The sequence below is a fragment of the Oratosquilla oratoria genome, chromosome 6 (assembly GCF_046742065.1).
Source record: "Oratosquilla oratoria isolate Oo_2021 chromosome 6, ASM4674206v1, whole genome shotgun sequence".
In the NCBI taxonomy this organism is placed as follows: Eukaryota; Metazoa; Arthropoda; class Malacostraca; order Stomatopoda; family Squillidae; genus Oratosquilla; species Oratosquilla oratoria.
In genome coordinates this window covers 71,972,470-71,993,218 of record NC_134782.1, presented here as the reverse complement: position 1 = coordinate 71,993,218, position 20,749 = coordinate 71,972,470, and the positions used below count along the sequence as shown (strand labels likewise).

At 39.9% G+C, this 20,749-nt stretch overlaps 2 protein-coding genes across 2 annotated transcripts in view; one reads left to right on the top strand and one right to left on the bottom strand.

The window, feature by feature from the left end:
• LOC143026606 (diphosphoinositol polyphosphate phosphohydrolase 1-like) overlaps positions 1-6,277 on the bottom strand; it is a 74,009-nt gene extending 67,732 nt beyond the window's left edge. The window contains exon 1 of the mRNA XM_076187295.1: positions 5,552-6,277. Within this exon, the coding sequence (XP_076043410.1) occupies positions 5,552-5,653 (102 nt within the window). The 5' untranslated portion in view covers positions 5,654-6,277. The remainder of the gene's footprint in view (positions 1-5,551) is intronic.
• A 1,375-nt stretch (positions 6,278-7,652) lies between these two features.
• Positions 7,653-9,436, top strand: LOC143026207 (uncharacterized). The gene is made up of 2 exons (XM_076186232.1): positions 7,653-7,740; positions 8,131-9,436. Exon 2 carries the CDS (start codon positions 8,764-8,766, stop codon positions 9,064-9,066), a length of 303 nt encoding a protein of 100 aa, XP_076042347.1. The 5' UTR covers positions 7,653-7,740; positions 8,131-8,763; the 3' UTR covers positions 9,067-9,436.
• The last annotated feature ends 11,313 nt before the right edge of the window (positions 9,437-20,749 follow it).

Here is a 20,749-nt window from a genome sequence, read left to right as displayed (position 1 = left end):
ATAGATTTAATTTGAAAGTGCATAGAAACGACTTCACCGTGTAGTTAATAAATGGAATAAACTTCCTACAGAGGCAGTGCAATGTAGTTCAGTTCGAAGCTTTAAGATTAATTTAGATAAACAACTAAGCAAGATTCTGCCTGCCATTTAATTTATATTATCTGTTTGTTATTATTTGCAAGTTTATTATTTGCTTGGTTATCATTTACTTATCTGTCAATCCATTATTATTTACTATTTAACTGTTTATTATTAACTTTATCTATTTATTTATTCTATGTTTATTATTAACTTTATTTATTTATTCTATTTATTATTATATTTTTATATCTGTTTATCATTACTATCATTTTTTTTTAATCCAACCTAGCTATGGACCAAAAGGTCTCATGTTGGCATGCTCCTTTGTAATCCTTTATGAGTTGTGTAGAAGTGACTGACCTGCCCCTTCCATGATATATGAGGAGAATTAAGGAACGTGTGGGTGGGTATGTCTAGTGTGTGGACTCATTCACCATGCAATGCTAAACTTCATTTTAAGACATATGGGAGTGAAATACGGCTTTCACATTACATGATCTATATCACAGTTACATGCTGTTCATCATAAGATGTATGTCACAGTTTATGGGTTAAAGGAAGAAGTGCCACATGGTTTGAAGAGGGCTGTGGCTTCAATTCATGAAGGGAGAATGAAGTTATCACTAAATTACAGACCTGTGTCCCTGACAAGCAGAATGGTGAAATTATGTAAGACTTGTGGAACATCAGTTAGTTATAAACTTTAAAGTGATGAATATTTTGTCAGACAGTTAAATTTCAGATCTGGACAATCATGTTTGTTGAACCTGTCAAGTTCTTAATTGAGAGTGGTAGATTTACTTCAAGAAAGGGTTAGGTAAAGTGTCTAGCTAGATCTACTGATGGCCAACGACAATGTACCTCACAATATTTCTATGGGAATTGGAACACATTTGAGGTCTAAAAGGTAAACTACTAGAATGAATGGAGGGTTTCCTAATGAGCAAGAATATAAGGACAGTAACAAAGGATAAAATGTTTGGAAGGAAGGCAGTAATTAGTGGAGTCCCACTAGGATCAGCATTAGCACCTGTAATGTTCCTTATCTATGTAAATGACAAAATGGAAGGTATGACAAACTTGCAAATAATGAGATCATGAGAAGATATGTAGAGGTCTTCAGGTTACTGCAAAAAAGATCTGGACAGCAAATATGCCTCCAAAATGAACTTGGATATCAGAGGATGCAAAGTATTGGAAATGGGAACTAGCTAAAAAATAAATAAATAAAAATAATAATTAAAATATTCAATAGGAAGAGAAGCCATTACTAAGGCAAAAGAAAGGGCTCTGGGAGTGGTGATAAGCAAGAATCTGTCATTAGATAAATACATCATGAAGGTTGTGGGAGAGACATAAAGAATACTGAACAACTTAAAAGTGTATTAAGGAGAGAGGGGGAGAGAGAGAGGGGGGGGGGAGAGAGAGAGAGAGAGAGAGAGAGAGAGAGAGAGAGAGAGAGAGAGAGAGAGAGAGAGAGAGAGACAGAGAGAGAGAGAGACAGAGAGAGAGAGAGACAGAGAGAGAGAGAGACAGAGAGAGAGAGAGACAGAGAGAGAGAGAGACAGACAGAGAGAGAGACAGAGAGAGAGAGACAGACAGACAGAGACAGACAGACAGAGACAGACAGACAGAGACAGACAGACAGAGAGGGAGAGAGAGGGGGAGAGAGAGAGAGAGAGAGAGAGAAATCCTCCCTTGCCTGGAATATGCTGCAATGGTATGGTCCACACACAAAGTGAGAGATGTAATCAAGTTTGAGAGAATGCAAAAAACAGTGACCAAAATTATTACCAGTCTTGCAGGTAAATTAGGAGATTTTTAGCACTAGACTTGTCATTACTTTTCAGGTCACTCAAGAGAAGGACAGAATTGAGAGAGATCTTGGTTTGGGATGGGAGGACATTATATCATGAAAACAATAAATCTAAAAAATAAAAGAAAAGAAAAGAATAAAAAATAAAATAAAAAAAGGGCCAGATATCTAAAGGATAAGAAGAAATATCCTAGTTAATATAGCTCAAGCTGGGACCATACATGAATTTAAAACTAGGTATAATACTTGAAGAATGAGACAGCACTCCAAAGCTCCTTTTCTGCATACTACAATTAAGTAATACATTAATACAACACCGACAACAGTTCAACCAATGTATGTGTGTGTGTGTATGGTGTGAATGCGGTGGACAAATGTACAAAATGTGTGAGATGATGGGAGAGACCGATGGCATCCTTGACCTGTGGTATGTGAGGCATCGGAGTATTGGCACCAGGGGATGTGGTCAGGACCGGGAGTGCTTTCGTCAGGTGCAGTGGGTGAAGACATATGTGGAGTAAGAGTAGAAGGATGTGTGACAAAGAGTAGGATTAAGCATCTAAGGTTTAGGTAATATAAGAATTAGTTGATAGGAGTTTGAATGACTTCACCAACATGAAGGAAAGAAGGATGTCCAACAATGGGTAAGTAATTTTTTTGTGTGGGACAGGCAATTATATATATATATATATATATATATATATATATATATATATATATATATATATATATATATATATATATATATATATATATATATACACCAAAAGCTTTCCCCCCATCATTAAACCACTTCTCCAATCTCATTACCTCAATAATGAAAAACTACATACATTACCATGTGCCCTGAAAATAACAGTGGGCTGTACTAAACCCAACTCATCACTCATCTACACTTAGAAGCTAAAAATTTCCCAATAGAACAGCACATAACAATGATTGATATGCAGCTCTACAAAGCCACCTCTGAACCCTCACATTCATCACACCACATCACACAACAATAGCCCTCTGGCCAAGAAAAGAAATAAACACTATCAATGGTAAATTTTCGGAAGTGCATAGCTACACAAAATAGCATTAGAAAATGAAATATTAATTTTGTAAATTACAATACATCCACATGATATACATTTTTTTTTGGCAAAAATCAATAACAGGAAAGGTTGCTAAAAGCAATCCACTTATAAACAGAGCCACTGGAACTGCTGGAGATACCATCCGTTTCGATAGATGCAGTGGTTGAAGAAATTAAGGTATGTTAAATTCATCTATTCTAACTTAACCTACCTAACCTAACCTGTATTTAGTAATGTGATACCTATAATTCTATTGGTCATCAGGGTCATCATTGTCAGGGATGTTGACGGCCAGTTTTGGTATCTAATCGGACTGCAGGGTGTAAGGAGTTCCACAGCTTTAGGGAATACATGAATCTCAGTTCTGTAGCACTGTTTTAAAAATATGTACTGTGCAAGGCACTGATGGAAGTACTGAGGGTGTCTCAATCCTATGATCCCTCCTTTATTCAGTAGTGTATTTTCTTTTAGCAATATTTTATTTTATTATTGAATTCTGCCAAGGAAAATATATATTACATTGATATATCATAATTTACAAAATTAATATTTAATTTCCTAATGCTATATCATGAAAGTGTACACTTCCAAAAAAATACCCTATCAACATATTACAAATATTCCAGGCCTATCCAAAGTGTCCCATAACTTATATAAATACATACCTCATTTACATGTTACAAAAAGTACTAGTTCACAAACCACACAACTCCACTATGAGGTGCACTAGACAAACCCCATACAAAATCACAAACAAGATAGATAGCAATCTTCTACTGACTACATACAGGACTTTATGACACCTCTACAGTCCAGTTACACATTCTTTATGATTGAAGGCTAACTTTAACTGATAATTATTTTCAACTTCTATCCCTACTTTCTACTATTTTCCTTGAATCTTTTTTCATTCTCTGTATTGCTCCTTAATATTGTCCACAAGGATAAAAGTACAGGTTAGCAGTGACGAGATACAACAATACATTTAATATCAACCTTTCCAGTGTATCTTCAGACATCATCCTTAACATTTTCATTTGTCTTATAAAATATATATTATTTGTAAGATTACAAGGTCAAGTTAAAGCTAAAATGAGCTTAAATCAATAGGAAGCCTCTTCCTTATAGAAAATAAGTCATATGGGCATTACTAATGTGGGAACTGTGTACACAATCTTTACTAGTAACTTCTATAATTCCCCACCATGCATGTGTGATATACATGAAAAATCACTACAAAAAAAATATTATTAATATATCTATAATGCAATGTCAATAACAGAAAAATCTATACTGGAGCTATTGGTTATAATCCCATTAGTATTGTGCATCTAGAATAATCACAGTGATCAACCTCCTATATGCTTTTCTGGATAAATTTTCAAAAGTGCACACCAACATGATATAGCATTAGAAAATTAAATATTAATTTTGCAAATTATAATACATCCACATGATATATGTTTTTCCTGGCAGAAACCAATGACAGAAAAGGTTGCTAAAAGTGATACACTTACAAACAGATCCGCTAGGACTGCTTGAGATGCCATCTTTGTCTTGATTGATGCAGTGGTCAAAGAATTTATTGTATGACAAATTCATCTATTCTACCCTAACCTAACTTGCATTTAGTAATGCAATACCAGTAATTCTATAGGTCATCAGGGTCATAGTCATCATTGTCAGGAATGTTGACAGCCAGTTTTGGTATCCAATTGGACTGCAGTGTAAGGAATTGCATAGCTTTAAGAAATGCATGAATCTCAGCTCTTTAGCACCATTTTAAAAATATGTATTGTGCAAGGTACTGACAGAAATATTAAAAATGTATTCCAGATCCTATGGTCACTGCTTTGTTTGGTAGTGTATTTGCTTTTCACACGACTGGACAGACAACATGACATCTCAATTTTATGACCACAGCTTCATTTGCTTGTGTATTTGCTTTTAACATTTTTTTTTTTACTGATTTTCACTATGAAAAATGTATATTACATTGATATATTATAATTTACAAAATTATTATTTAATTTTCTAATGCTATATCATAATCATGTAGGTATGCACTTCTGAAAAAAATATCCTTTTCAGTAATCCTAACAACAGAATTACTTAGAAATTAAACAAAACATTAAAATAATTTAACCACTTTCCTTCAATAATAAATTTATATACAAGTTGAAATGAAATACTCATATACGAGATGATGTAATGACTACTTAACCCTAAAAAATCATGTTATTCTAACCTACAGTACATAGTAAACAATTTTCCAAGGTAATAATGAAATCAGGTTCATGCCAGCTAAAACATGACAACCAACTGAGTAGTAGGGCATTTCAACAGGTTGTCATCCTTGTCATAGTGACTTTTCTGACTCAACAATACCAACATTTCATTAAAAGCATCTTACATTTGTGATATATGGTTGCGCAATTTACATATCACCAAACTACTCCCTTGTTACTTACAACACATGTATTAATAATGTTAAGCAATCTATCCATTAAAACAAGATTTTATTCAAGATAATAGTGTTTATCATAAGACATATGCTCTTACATTCACAGCTTACCTTCGTCTCATTCTCATTGACACAAATGCAGGCTGCCCTCTTGACAAATCCATCTTCATCGTAAGTACGTACTCCACTTCTGACCTTGACCATCTTGCTCATAACCGATCTACTTGAATGGTATGAAGCCTTCACGGCAGTGTGTGCTTGTGGTGATCCGTGAAGTGATGTATCTTGATGATTGATGAGGTGAAGTAAGGTTACACTAAGAATCTTCCAGGAACCCAAAACGTATGATCAAGCTGAATACAACAGAGTACATGAATGAAGAAAAGAACCCAGAATCAGATAGTCAGGAAAAAAGTGTAAGTAAAAAATTATGAATGTGATGTATGGGGTGTTAAGAGGTGGGAGAAGTTTTAGGTGTTCCTGCAGCGATGGCGTGCGGTATGGCGTACAACTGGCGACATCATAGTAGGATTCGTTACACTAGAACTATCTGCTTTCAACTCGAAGTTGATTTCTTTCTACTTTCCTGCTTCTGATGTTGCCTTGCTCTCCGTTTTGTACCTCTAGTCTAGCCTGCCTTCGCCACTTCGCCACCTCTATTTATAGTTCTGGAATAGTATTAAAAGACCAGTCCTACTTGCGTGTTTCACAGCCATGGCTTCAAGGTTTTAGAGGAAGATATTGGGAGTTAAGTTAACTAGGAGAAAATATATCTCCTTGCAGGTGGTGTGCTGGTGGGAACGAATGAGCTACCCTTAATATTGTTTACCACCTGTGCTGCCATCTACCGGCGATCGGTGAACCCATAACCCTTCCCGCGATGCTCACATATTTATTGATTTGATATAATGAGCGCAATTCTCCGAATACTTAACAACGAATAATGATTCGACTGACTCCAGATAGATGCACAGTGGTATTACCTCTGTACAAAGTCAGATCTGAAATGCAATCTACAATCTTAGGACATCGGTCCGCTTTAGATTTTTTTTTCTGATTAAAATAGTTTTTTTTTTCTGAAAGTCGTGTTCATCATTATTCATTGTAATCGTTCCGACCAAGTTTCACTGAAATTTGTCAATATACAATGTGCTTACAAAATAAAAACCTTCATTTATTGTGCAAAGGTAATCAATATTCAAACTACTACTAGTCCCCAACTATTTGGACTTATGCTTTGGCATTTGTTAGAAAGTATTGGGCATGGTTATAATTATCATCATACTAAACATGTGTAGCTACACATGTTTAGTATGTTGATCAAAATAACCACTGAACCTAGGTTAAATGGTTATTTTTAGCTCTACCGATATATTTATCCTTGAGATTTTTTTTATCTGTTTGTAACATAAACTCTTCTAGAAATTCCACTATTCAACACATTATAGTAAACTATGCTCAGAGTTTAGAACAAGGTGTCAGGTTTCAAATAAAAAATATGTGCAAATAGATGAGAAATTGTCAAAGCAATGATACTTTGAATGACATTACTGTAGAAAAAAAAAATCGAGAAAATGGGCTTCAAATCTTACCTTGAGGTTTTTACACTCCAGACACCAATATAATGGGTGCGATTGGTGAAATATGCAGATAGATTATTTGATAATTCATTGTTCAAATACATCAAGGCATTCATAATGTTTCTAAAGGCAGAGATCAGTAGTCCTTTACCGGTAAAGGGGTAAACCAATCGCTCTCCTCTCTTGCTTATGCTTGATTTTCGCTCCTTCTCTGCTGCAGTCCTCTTCTGTTTTGATGGTCTAGGCCAGTGTTTCTTAAAAGGGCCCATATGACCCCCTTGGAGGCCATGTGATTTTTTCAGGGGGCCCCGCGGCCAGCTTTAAGAAATGGGGGCCACGGGAGGTTACGGGGGAGCACAGAGTAATTTAGTTTGTTAGCGAGGATAAATGGTGGCGCATGACAACTGTATGTCGATGCAATTGAGCGTGTGAGGAAGCGCGTGTGATTCATGTGTCAGTGGGATTGTGGCGGTGTAGCCGCATAGATGCGCCACAGAGTTAGCACGCACACACATACAAGCTTCAGCAGCAGACTTCCGGCGTTGACTCGCGAGATGAAAACGTCACAACACATGGTACCGCCGGAAACAATGTTCTCAAGATAAAAGTGGCACAACAAAGGGTTCCGCCGGAAACACTGTATAGTATATAAACGTGCCGACCGAATACAAGCAGTTGACTCTTGGCTCTGCTACTGCAAACATCTGCTCTACACACTGGGTAGGTACCTAGTATTGGGAAGCTTTTTTTTTGTGGAGGTATTTGTTTCGTGGTGGGCTAGGACAGGGCCAATCTGGAGTTTTCTTTTCCCTGTGATCGTTTTTTCTTTCTCTACTATTGCTTCGCTATCGCTGGATTTTTGCATTAAAACCATAAGTTTATTTTCGTCGTTTTGCTTCAGGTTGTGAGCAAAAAATACATCTCATTTCTGGTATGTATCTTGAAAATTGTGTGTAAAGAGCAGACTGCATTCCTTTTCGCGAAATGCAAAACTTATGGCTAATAGTTTTTGTTTGTTTGTTAGCTTGCTTAGTTATTTGGAGGGCAGATATTTCCCATTCAATAATATCGGTACTTAGTATTAATGAGTTTCGTTTGTTTATTTTCCAGAAAAGTATGGCCAGTGCATCCAATGCCGCGTCCACACGGTCGAGCTGTGCCTGGCAGACTTTGCCTTTACCGGGCGAAGTCTGCAGACTCTGCCCGCGAAGTGTCCACACGGCTGTCGATGATGGTTGGAGGTTAGTTGGCCGCAAGCAGAGGTTGGGAGGGAGTGGTTCAGTGCGGTACGATAGCCATGGTTCCCGCCATACTTGGAAAGAAGGTAGCACTTTACAGCATTATAATTTCTGCCTGCATTAAAAAGAAAAAGAAGAAATTACGGGGACATTTCTGGTGCCGGGAGTGGTTACAAAGACGTGATTTAATAGGAAGCTCAGTGACAATCCTACGTGAATTGCAGGATGAAAAAGAACAATTGTTTTGCAATTACATGAGAATGAACATAAGCAGCTTTTCTGTTCTCCTTTCGAAAGTGGAGCTATATATACAAAGGCAAGAGACAAATATGAGGAAAAGCATAGCACCAATAGCACGTCTTGTCGAGACCAGTACACACTAGCACTATGTGCAGACATGGTGGTAAAGGTAACTTCGGTCTGTACTGAGCGGATTTGCTAACTTTGCTCGCACCTCACCTCGTGCGTTTGGCACCTATGTCAGCCCTCCATCCACTGCCCGCAAATGGCGCCGGGAACGGACAGTTTGATGGTTTGCCCGATGAAATTGCCCGTTGTCGAGCAAAGCCTTCGTGCCCGGCGGACAGTGCTCGACCGTGTGGACGTGGCATTAGCAAGTATATCCACCGAGCTGCTTGGTGCTGACCTAGTAGTGTATGTCGACCATCTGAAGCGGTTGCATAATGATATGGAAACTCGCTTTTCTGACCTACTTCAAATGACCGTGCCTGACTGGTTTGTGGACCCGTTCATTGATGATGCATCTGAAGTTGATGTCACCCTAAAAGAAAGTGTCATTGAACTGTAGAATGACACAACAACTCGAGCAAGGTTCAAGCGTGGAGGGCGCCATAAGCTGTGGAAAAATCAAGATGTGTATAAAAAGTACCCACTGCTCTGGAAGGAAGTGAAGTTGCTTCTACTTGCTTTTCCCACGTCGTACTTAGTTGAGACTGGTTTCAGTCGGGTGTTGCACTCGCTGTCAAAGACTCGAAACCGCATTGATATAGAAAAAAGAGGCGATTTACGTCTTTCTCTGACATCTCTGGAGCCAAATATCGATAAGTTGGAAGCCCTGCATCAGTCACAGGGATCCCACTGAAACTTTTGAAAAAAGAGCCAAATTCACCTACATGTATTCTTGCTTTATTCATTTTGATAGTATTCAACAAATAAATTTATCCAACTAATATTGTTATTTGATTCATGCCTGAAGTGTTTTGAGTACATGATATTTTCACTTCTTTGGGTGATCAGGGTGAGGAATGGATGGAGTTGGCATGGGGGGCCACAAGGTTTTTTATTGTGTCGAAAGGGGCCACAGAACAAAAAAGGTTGAGAAACACCGGTCTAGGCATTTCGAATACTTGTGAGTCTTTATAGGCTGTAGGAAACCAAGTGGAAGCAAAGGAAACGCGGTGCTTAGTAAATGTCAACATAGCCACTTAGAACCGTGCGTCCTTACTCACGTTGTGGCAGGAACTGATGCACTCTCCCCCCTCTCTCTCTTACCACAAAGTTGCTGTCAAATGCATTATCTAAAAGGACAAAAAAAAAAAAGTAGTCAAAACAATAACAAGTTAGATGTGTGTAGTCATGTGTTCTGATGCCAGGGTTGCCAGTATGTAATATTTATACTGAAACTGTAATTATTCATAACAGAAATCGCCGTATCAATTTAAAACTCCGGGACGTTGTTGCCAACATTTGAAACTATTTTTTTCATTTTTTCAATCTCTATAACCTAAACCGAGAACGCAAAACAACTTCAAGACAACATTTCGAACCGCGTAATTGACCCTGTATAGAAATTTTGAATGATTATCTCATTGTCTATGATGACTTTATTATCTCTACTGCCGTTGCATTAATTGCATCAAAGTAAGGTTATGAGTAAATATTGTGGCTCTACTTATTCAAACTTGTAAACATCCACACGCGTTACATCACCCACCATCGGATGTGACTTCAGCTCGTATAATTTCCATGTACATTAAGTATGTTGGAATGCATGCACTATTTTTATAATATGAAACAAATGGAATACAAGGCACACGAAACCGATTGCATGACAACTCGTGTCTTGTCGTTTTGGTGTTAAAATCATGGCTTGTCTACGGACACACTGGTTGCATGTGAAGTTCCTTTGGTATTTTGGAATAGCTGTGGTTGTGAATGAAGTTTGATATTGGTGTAATCAACACGTCCATACTGATTGGGTCCTAGCATATATTGTATGCGACAATGAACTACCGCACCTCTGATGTCCGACATTGTGAAGAGGGGTAAATAAATTTAAAGTATTTTAGCGCTGCATTGATCAAAGATCGATCGCGGACCTCCCGCGCTTCAAGACAAGAATACCTACTGGTCCACGTGGACTAATTACACCACATGGGAAGAAAGGTGATTTTGTGTTTAGTGTGGAACGTCGTGTCAAAACTTTTAGCTCACTTCGTAACTTATGTTACGGCTACATGTGATTACCCCTTGCCCTAGTGATCACGATGTACAAGGCAAGAATGACGGCTTTGGCTCCAGGTAACCACCTCCAGGCGAAATTTTTGTATCTAACATTGACCATATCACTTCTCACGTTTGGATCTGAGTATATCATAGTGGGGCCTCGTTTTGTTGGTTAAAGTAGGGGTACTGAATAATGTATGTATACAGGTGCGCCGGAGGGCATGCCCCCTGTCCCCACCCAGACGAGATATGAAGGCAAACTGATTGAAGATAGCCAGTTCTATACTGTTGTTTTGAAAGGATGATGCAATGTATCTGGAAATGAGTTGGAGAGATCAATGCGATGCAATGGAGGAATTTTTTTTACTAACAATCATAAATCTTCTGGCAATGGTAAACTGCGTGATGTTTGGATCAAGAGATGATGATCTCTGGAAGCCCTTAGTCACAACCGACACGGCAAGTGGCGCAGATCCAGTGTAGTCCTGTGTCCTGTGAAAGGATTAGGGAGTGAAATAGTTTCGGAGCAGTCCTATTCAGGATCAGCTCTGCTCACCCTACATGGAGAAAGGACTTGAAAAGGTGCCCTAGATATTGGCTCCCTAAACCTAATGTGGCTGGGGAGCCCCAGCAAGTATAACAATAAACAAATGAGAATATCCCTCCCAAAATCAAATTCGTTCCTGGTCGTCCCGCAGCACTTCCTTGCAAACGAAGCGGAGAGCCCCTCCACCCCCCTCTCAATTCAAAATCGAGAAAAATGTATAATGCTAATACTGGAGCAATTCCCTTTGTTCTCCCACTCTCCACAATCGGCGTTCTTAGCAGATCCAATCATCACAGTAGCGTAATTAACTACAATCTCGATCCCATTAAAAGATATTGCATTCCTGAGCCTACTCTGATCTACTAGCCACTGACTCGACCAATGCCGAGAGAGAAGCGAAGGTCGAGTCTACATGTGATTGCTAATTGACAGGTATCCAATACCTGTCAAGAATTTAATTTTGAGGATAGCGGGATTTCGAATCGAGACTCGGGTACTGGAAACCCGGTAAGGAGAACCAACTGTTGCCCACTACTTCTAAATAGTATTTCTCGGAACCTACTTTCATCTGTGAGTTGCCAAGAGTGAGACAGTGACTGATACTGGCAATATATCCAGTCACAGTCTCTCCCACCAACTAACAACCAGGAGTCTTCCGGTGATGGTGCGTGACAATGAGGGCAGGAGATGGTGATTTCTGGAAGCCCTTAGTCACACCCCACACGACAGGTAGTGTAGGCTTAGTGGTCACCCTGTGTAAAGATGGGGAGTAGTACAACACTGCAGCTGCCTATACGACTGAAGAGCCCTATTCAGGAACCGCCCTACTGACCTCACATAGGGACGGGTCTAGAAAAAGTGCCCTAAACATGACCTCCGCAAAGCTATCGAGGATGGGGAGCCACCCCCACCATGGTCACCCACAGTCTGGTAAGAATATTGACAAGAATAACAAAACAACAACAACGAGGGAGTAACAGCCCTCCCAAAACAAAAGTCCTTCTGTTGCATTCCTGTCCCGCCCCTTAACGATTAGTGAGCAAAGTGAAGAGGACCCTCGAACCCAAGAATAGTCTACAATGGTAACACCAGAGCAACTACCTACCCTCTCCACAAAGGCTAATACCCGTCGTTGTTTGCCTTATCAGCAAACCCAAATACCACAATCAAATAACTATAACCTTGATCCCACTAAGAGATATTGCATTCCAGAGTCTAAACAGCTATGTTAACCAACTTGACCTATCACCAAGATAAAGTGGACCCTGATTTGGACTACCCATGGTTCTTGGTCTTGAAACCTACCAATAATGACTTCTTAACAAAGTAATTTTCCATAAAAGTATACGACAGATTTCAATAATCCATGTAATATGTGCCCCCACCCCAGAAGACACCCTAACATTAGAACTAAAACCAAGATCCCAATATGACAAAGTTACAGTCTTAAGAACCCTTGCAGGCGTCCCAACACCACATAGAAATTTTAACACAAATGTCCGCACCTACCTGTACAATGCCAGGCAAAAGAAGAAATAATGAAAATGAAGGAGAATGCAGGAGACCATAAGGCCTACACTAAGCAGTTCCATGACAAGAATAATGAGTCGATCAAAAGTAATAAAAGAGTATAGAGTTAAGAAAACCATAGACGGTGTAAAGGTCAATACCCCAACACTAATAATGACCTTCAATCAACCACAACTTCCAGTCTATTTGACTGTAGGTTAAGATATGAAGTCAAGAATTGTCATCCACGCCCACTTCGTTGATTCAACTGCCGGCGCTTTGGATGCAGAGAACGATGTCCCCACCCAGAAAGTGTATGTGCACATTGTTCAGCCCCCGTTCATGTTACCCCATGCTCAAACCAAGCTAAATGTGTAAACTGCAAGCAAGGCCACCTGCATCATGCTGAGGTTAAATGGTACACAAATTTGTAAAGTCCTCTGTGTCAAAGGCTCGGAAAGCACTAGTCTTGAATAAGCCCAGGGTACAAACGAACAGATCGTAAGAGTTTTAGAAAAAAAAATATATATATATATATGTGAAAGATACCGCTATAATTCGACTAAAGATACAAAAAAGATCAAGATCAAGAAAGGAGTACGGCAAGGCGATACTATTTCACCCAAACTATTTACAGCTTGCTTGGAAGAGATTTTCAGAAGAATGAGTTGGGAAAAGAAAGGTTTAAAGATTAATGGCGAATATTTGAACCACCTAAGATTTGCGGATGATATTCTTATTTCAGAAAGAGCAGAAGACTTGCAAGATATGCTGAGTGATCTAAACAAGGAAAATCTCAAAGTAGGTTTAAAAATTGATAAAAGTAAAACCAAAGTAATGTTCAACACGAAAGTTCAAAGTAAAGAGATTGTAATTGATGGTGAGAGTCTTGAAGGAGTTGATGGTGAAAGTGACGAAAGATCATGATAATGAAATAAAAAGCCGCATTACAATTGGTTGTATAATAAAATCCTGAGAGGCTCTTTACCTTTATGTGTTTGAAACATAAAGTTTACAATCAGCACATTCTACCAACAATAATAATCTACGGGTGTGAAACTTGGAAACTAACGAAGGCAATGGAAACAAAACTAAGGACAGCACAGAGAAGAATGGAGAGCTCAATGATGGGAATAACGCTGAGAGACTGAAAGAGAGCAAGTTGGGTGAGAGAGCAGACTAGAGTGATAGATATTGTGGAAGCGGTAAAAGAGAGGAAGTGGAATTGGGCAGGTAAGTTAGTGCGAACGACTGATGAGCGATGGAGCAAGTGTGTTACTGAATGGACGCCACGAGATGGGAAGCGTGGAAGAGGGAGACCAGACGGAAGGTGGAGAGACGAGATTGAGAAATTTGCAGGAGTGACGTGGCAGAGGATGGCGCGGTCGTGTGAATCATGGAATGCTATGAAGGAGGCCTTTGTTCAGCAGTGGACTCAGTATGGCTGATTTGATTGATTGATATAGTGGAACTCTCATTTGCCAAAGTTCCCCTCACTATATTGCACTTACTGCACGACTGCCCAACACCGTGCCATAAACGCCAACTGTCACCTACACTCTCAAACAGCGCTGACTCTTCACTAAATCCTGATCGACAAAACACGAATGCATCTATCGTCTTACCACAACTTTCTACAGAAAACAAGGCTATCAACAAAGTTATAAATATCTTGAGCTAACTAAACTGACACATTAAATTTCAAATAATGCACGACAGCGACACGAGATTATCCTAAAGGTTAGAAGCGTTGGTAAACCACAGTTCATGGCAACCATGCCAACCATGATCGACCCATGCCAAGATGAAGTGGAGCCTAACACTGATTACCTAAGATTATTGCTTCAGAAATCTACCAACAAAGTATTAACAACAAAGAAATGCCCCATGAATGTATATAATGAATTTGAAGACAAATACGAGACTATAATCAAGAGATCAGTATGACGAATTCAAAGCCTTGGCAGACACCTCAAGTCAAATAACACCATGTAAGACATTTAACACCAGTGTGGGAATAGTCTGCATACCACCTCTACGATATTGCACAGAAAAAAAATAATGCAAAGATCAATACAACCGCAGTAATAGTGATTTTCCGTCAACCACGTCTTCTAACTTACCTGGCTGTAGGTTACTTAAGATACGAAATAGTGATCTATCCAGGACCATGCCACCGCTTCAACTGCCAATGAATTGGACACACTATACAACGATGTGGTGGCATCGTTGTATATATGTATGTGTAGATGTATATTGCTCAGCCTCCGCACATAGTACCCCATGTTCAAACCCAGTCAAATGTATAAAATGCAACCAAGATCATCCTGCATCATCCTCAAACTGCACACAATATCAATTTGCAAAAGAAGTCCTCTGTCTCAGACTCGGAACGCATAAATTTCTGATAAGAACGAAGAAAAGTACAATCTGTGATGATCAGACCTGATGTCACATACTCGAAAATATTTTGTCAAATTAAGCACACCCTTTCAATGGTTCCATCCAAACAACCACACCAAGAGAGGCCACTCGCGTTTTATCTTTTAATTTGCTGCGGGTGTAATACTGGATATTTTTACCCACTCATCAGCTGAGTCACTTGAAAATTACAAGATTTACTGGATTAAGAATAATAATTAATAAAAAAATAAATAAAGACTCCAAGGTCGAAGTAAAAAATCCAAACTCTAGCAGAAATTTTCAATCAGTGGCAACACTGACCGAGAAACAGACGGGAACGAGCTAGCCACGAGTCACAAGGAGATTCTCCTCGTGACTCATGGCAAGCCTTTACGTCGGGCATACGAATCATGAAACGTCGCTCGTTAAACGAGTCAAAACGTTTAAATGTTATTTGCTCGTTATGCGAATCACTCGTTATGTGAGGTGCTCGTCAAGCGAGGTTTGACTGTATATATATATATATATATATATATATATATATATATATATATATATATATATATACATATATATATATATATATATACACACACACACATGCCTTCATGGTACTTCCGATGTTGCTATCTTCAGCCACTATCTTCCAGCTTGCTTGTTCAATGTAACCTGTCCTCTTATCTCGTTTGTAGGCGTCCTTGTAGCGTAAGACAGGCCCCCTGCAGGTTTGGAACCAATGATGAGTTCACTATACATAATGTCCTTGGGGACTCGTCTGTCATCCATTCGTGTGATTTGGCCCAGCCACTGCAGTCGGCGCAGGGTCAGGAATGCAGACATGTTGGAGGTGCTTGCCTTGTCGAGAACATTCTTGTTTGGTACAAGGTTTTGCCACGAGATGTCCAGAATCGTTCTGAGGTTGCGCAGGTGGAAGATGTTCAGTCAGCGTTTTTGGTAGAAGTAGAGGATCCATGCCTCGCTGTCGTAGATCAATGTGTTGAATACTTAAGCTTGCTACATCTGCATCTTTGTGATCATGGTCAACGTGTGAATGTTCCAGACCCTCTTTGCCGGGCGGCCCTTGACTCTTGTAACGGGATGGGTGTAACGGTATCGTTACATGATCTCCATCGAGCGTTACTTGTAGACACAAGATGTAACGGGGTCGTTACATCATCTCAGAAAGGGGTTACTTCCACACACAATTTGAGTTTTGTTCTTTATTCTTCACACTTTAAGATACTTAGTCACACTCTGTTACACAGTCTTAACACTAGGGCACGTCACTAGAACCGACTCTCGTCCGCGTCTTGTCAGAGAGTTTTGTTCCCCTGAAGTGCTGAATGGACAAGTTCTTGAGTTGCCTTTAATCGTGATCTTAACATTTATCTTTAGTTATTTTGTTGTCCCACATGGGTGGGGCAACTGCATTAATTACGTATTGATGTCTACTACCATACATGTTAATTATATATCCAGGGGAGGACCGTCAGTATACGTAATATCGTATGTCAGTACTGGATGGCTACTAGATTGATCGCGTGTGTTCGTCTGTGTGTGTGTGTCGTTTGGTGGTTGACAGTGCTGTTCACACGAGCACGAATGTTGACTCGGCAAGTTTGATGAGGAGTGTTTAGGTCAGCGTTTGATGCTTTGACTGTGTGCGGACAGTGAGTGAGGAAGTGGGTTATATGACTGGGCGATACTACTCGTCATGTATATGAGGCGTATACATATCGCTCTCCCCCTGGGGTTAGGTGGCTCCCGGCACCTAGGTTACATGGTTTACAAAAGTATTCATATGGGTAATACATCGAGAAAAGGTTCAGAGACACAAAATCCTGGGTGATTATATGTGGAGATGGGGGGTTGTTGCTGAAGTGAATCTGAGGTCCCAAGGGGGACCATGAACTGTAAATAAGGGTAGCGATGTTGTGTCTCAGAAGAGTAACGTTGTGTCTCACCAGATTACATGTTATATTAAATATCATATGAAAGGTTTCACTATATATTTGATAACACTGTTGAAATCACTTTCTAAATGTTATGGCGTTCATGTGTTTAACACTATCACTGTAGGGAGTGTCATTTTCTAAACACTGTTCTATGGTCAGTTTGGTGTGTCACATCGCACTTGTTTTATTTCATAGTATGTATATAGTTTCTCGTAAGAATTATTATGTTATTTAAGATATTGGGTGAGACACAAGAATATACTTAATCTAGGTTTACAGTAAATCGGGAATGGGGGTTGAAAGGTTTTGGAAGTTTTTACTTCGTGCAACAGAATTTGGTCAATATTACCAGTATAAAGAGAATGATTAAGAGTGAAAGGGCTGTGGAGGTATATGGCAGTACCTGTAGTGTAGGTCAAGTGAGTCTATGTCAAGAGTAGTCGATTTATTCAGTAGGTGTACCATGTCTATTTTACTTGGAAGGATGGTAGCGGGGACCTTAGGTATGGGTGGGTAGGGGTAGATTTCCGAAGGGGAGAATGTCTTGATCGGGTCCATAGGTATGTTGCTAAGAATAATTTTTTTTCTTTGAAAGATAGTTGATGTTTAAGGTGGGTAATTAATGATGGATTTCATTTTGGAGGATGAATGAGGATATGTTTATCTGACTCTCGCTAAGGTTATATTGGTCGGAAGGAAGTGGAGAAGTTTCATTAGATATGCGGAAAGGAGTTCTTATTGGAAATGGGCCATTTTAACCTCCACTGATAGATACATGACGTCCTGCATCTTCAGGGGCGAGAGCTAGAGTGCATGTTTAGTTGCGTCGACGCAGAGTCATGGGATGAGACTTGCGTTTGGGTAAGTTATGTGTGGTCGTGGTAGGTGGGTTGTTGATGGGAAGTGGGATTGGGTCGAGGTTGAGTTTGACCTTTCTCAGCTTCTCTCCATGTATGGTCACGGTTGTGTGATTGGAAGGATCTGTTAGTAGAAAAACATTGTTAGGGAGTGAGCTTGTGACTGTGAAGGGGCCTAAGAACTTGGGTCTGAGTTTGTTAGTCCTGGTTGAGTCTTTGACCATGACAGTGTCACCAAGCACTATGTCTAGTGGGATTGAGCGTTTGTGTTGTTTTGTCTTTGTCTTTTCCTGGGCTTCTTTCAAGTTTGCTCTAACTTGCTTGTAAATGGTTTGCATACCTCTTTTGATGCAGTGTGTGAGGTTATCTAGGTTGTATAAGGGTAGGGGTGGTTGGTTGAATATTTGGTAGGGTAGGCGCATTGGTTGGCCGAAAATTATCTCATGTGGGGACACCTTTGTTGCGGAATTGACTGTGCTATTGATACTGGCTTGTACCTGTGGTAGCCAATCTTCCCAACTGTCCATGAGGTCGTTGACCAAGGGTCTGAGAACCTCTAGGACCTTGCGATTTGTTCGCTCAGTCAGACCATTTCCCTGTGGGTGGTATGCAGTGGCAAATGTTTGGTCAATGTTGTAGAGGTGTGCTATTTCGCGCATCACCTCGTTTTTAAATTCTGATCCATTGTCAGATAACATTGTGTGTGGTATGTTGTATCTACAAAAGATATTGTTAACTAGGGCTTTGGCTACAGTCTCTGCTGTTTTGTCTTGGAGTGGTAATAAGATTGTGTATTTAGAGAAATATTCTACTGCTGTGAGTACATAGTTGGAACCTTGATGGCTCGTAGGCATTTTCAGTAGGTCAATGCCAAGTGTTTCCCATGGCTCAGCAGGGAGTGGGATGTCTTTAATGTTGATTTGTTTCGGGCCAGGGCCTCTGAATTGGTTACAAGTTATACAAGAATCTATGTGTGTGGTTATATCTCTTTTCATGTTAGGCCAGTAATATGTGTGCCTAGCAGTGTTTAGTGTCTTATCTCTGCCTGAGTGGCCTCCCATTGCACTGTCGTGCAATATGTGTAGGACCTTGGGGACTAAGGCTCTGGGGATAACAGTAACCTCACTGGTATTAGTGGTTCTCCTTATGACTCCGTCGACCAGTTTGAGCTCCTCTATAGGGACAGGTGGTCGGGACTGTAAGGGGGTTTGTGAAAGGAGATGTTGTTTTATTGGAGACCATATAGGGTCTCTTTCAGTTTCCTCTGTGAGTTCTTGCATAGGTATGCATGTGGTTTGGGTTATGGGGGTGATGTAGGTTTGTCTGCTCAGGCAATCTGCCACTACGTTAGCTTTCCCAGCTAAGTATACGATCTTGGGATCGTAATCAAGGAGAGTTGCTTTCCATCTAGCAACTCTCCCATGTAAGTCTTTGGAGTTAAAAAGATAGACTAGGAGTTGGTGGTCTGTTAGTATGGTAATCTTGTAGCCTAAAATGAGGTATTTAAAGTGTTTTAGTGCCCATATGATTGCAAGTCCTTCTTTGTGTGTAGTTGAGTAGTTACTTTCAGCTTTATTGAGGACTCTACTTGCGTAGGCTATGGGGTGCTCTTTGCCATTGTCATCTTTCTGTTGTAGGACTGCGCCTATTCCTTTAGAGGAGGCGTCTGTGTAAAGAAAGAATTCTTTCTTCATGTCAGGGAAGGCTAGTACAGGGGCTGTGGTTAGAGAGTGTTTCAGTGTGTCGAAACTTTGTTGTTCTGTTTCTGACCATTGAAATGGTTCGCCTTTCCTTGTGAATTTGGTTAGGGGGGAAGCTATGTGTGCAAAATTGTAAATAAAATGTCTGTAGTATGAGGCTAGCCCTATGAAACTTCGTGTTTCATTTGCGTTTCTGGGGGTTGGGAAATTGTTTATTGTATCTATTTTATCTGTGTTTGTATGAATCCCCTTTGCATCCACTTTATGGCCTAGGAAGGTGAGTTCCTTCATGAGGAATCTACATTTCTTTAATTGAATCTTTAACCCCGTATATTTGAGACGTTTGATGACAATCTCTAAAGTGTTAAGGTGGTCTCTTTCTGTGGGACTATATATAATGAGGTCGTCTAAATAGACGAATAATGAGACTCCTATCATGTCACTGAATATGCGGGTCATCAACCGTTGTTGGGTTGAGGGGGCATTCTTGAGGCCAAAGGGCATACGTTCGAAATGAAAGTGTCCCTTATCAGTGGAGAATGCAGTTACGGGTTTAGATTCATCAGATAATTCCACTTGACTATTGATTGGAGGACGTCCTGCATGGCAGGTAGTGGGTGGGGGTCAGATTGAGTTAGATGATTGACACTCCTAAAATCTACAACAGGGCGTAAGGTTCCGTCTTTCTTAGGAACCAAAAAGAGGGGACTGTTCCATGGGGAGTCTGAATGGGAAATTACGCCTTGGTGTATCATCTCTTGTACACTGCTATTGACTTGGGATTTCCTACTGTGAGGTATGCGGTAAGCGGGGGTGTATGAAGGGGGAGTGTTAGGGGGAATTTGGATGTGATGTTTGATTATATCACATTTGCCTAGTGGTTCACCTTCTAAGGCGACAGCTGATCTATTCCTCTGTAGGAGAGCTAATAGCTCGTTATGAATTTCTCCGTCAGCTGATGTTATGATTTGGTCTGGATTGATAGGGGTGAGGGGTTGTGTTGGTCTTACTGGGTTGATGTGTTGTGGGAGTGGTTCCTGGATAGGGGAATTAT

Bases quoted from the DNA above. Each gene is read 5' to 3' on its own strand.
- LOC143026207 (XM_076186232.1), top strand. From the start codon at position 8,764: ATGGCGCCGGGAACGGACAGTTTGATGGTTTGCCCGATGAAATTGCCC.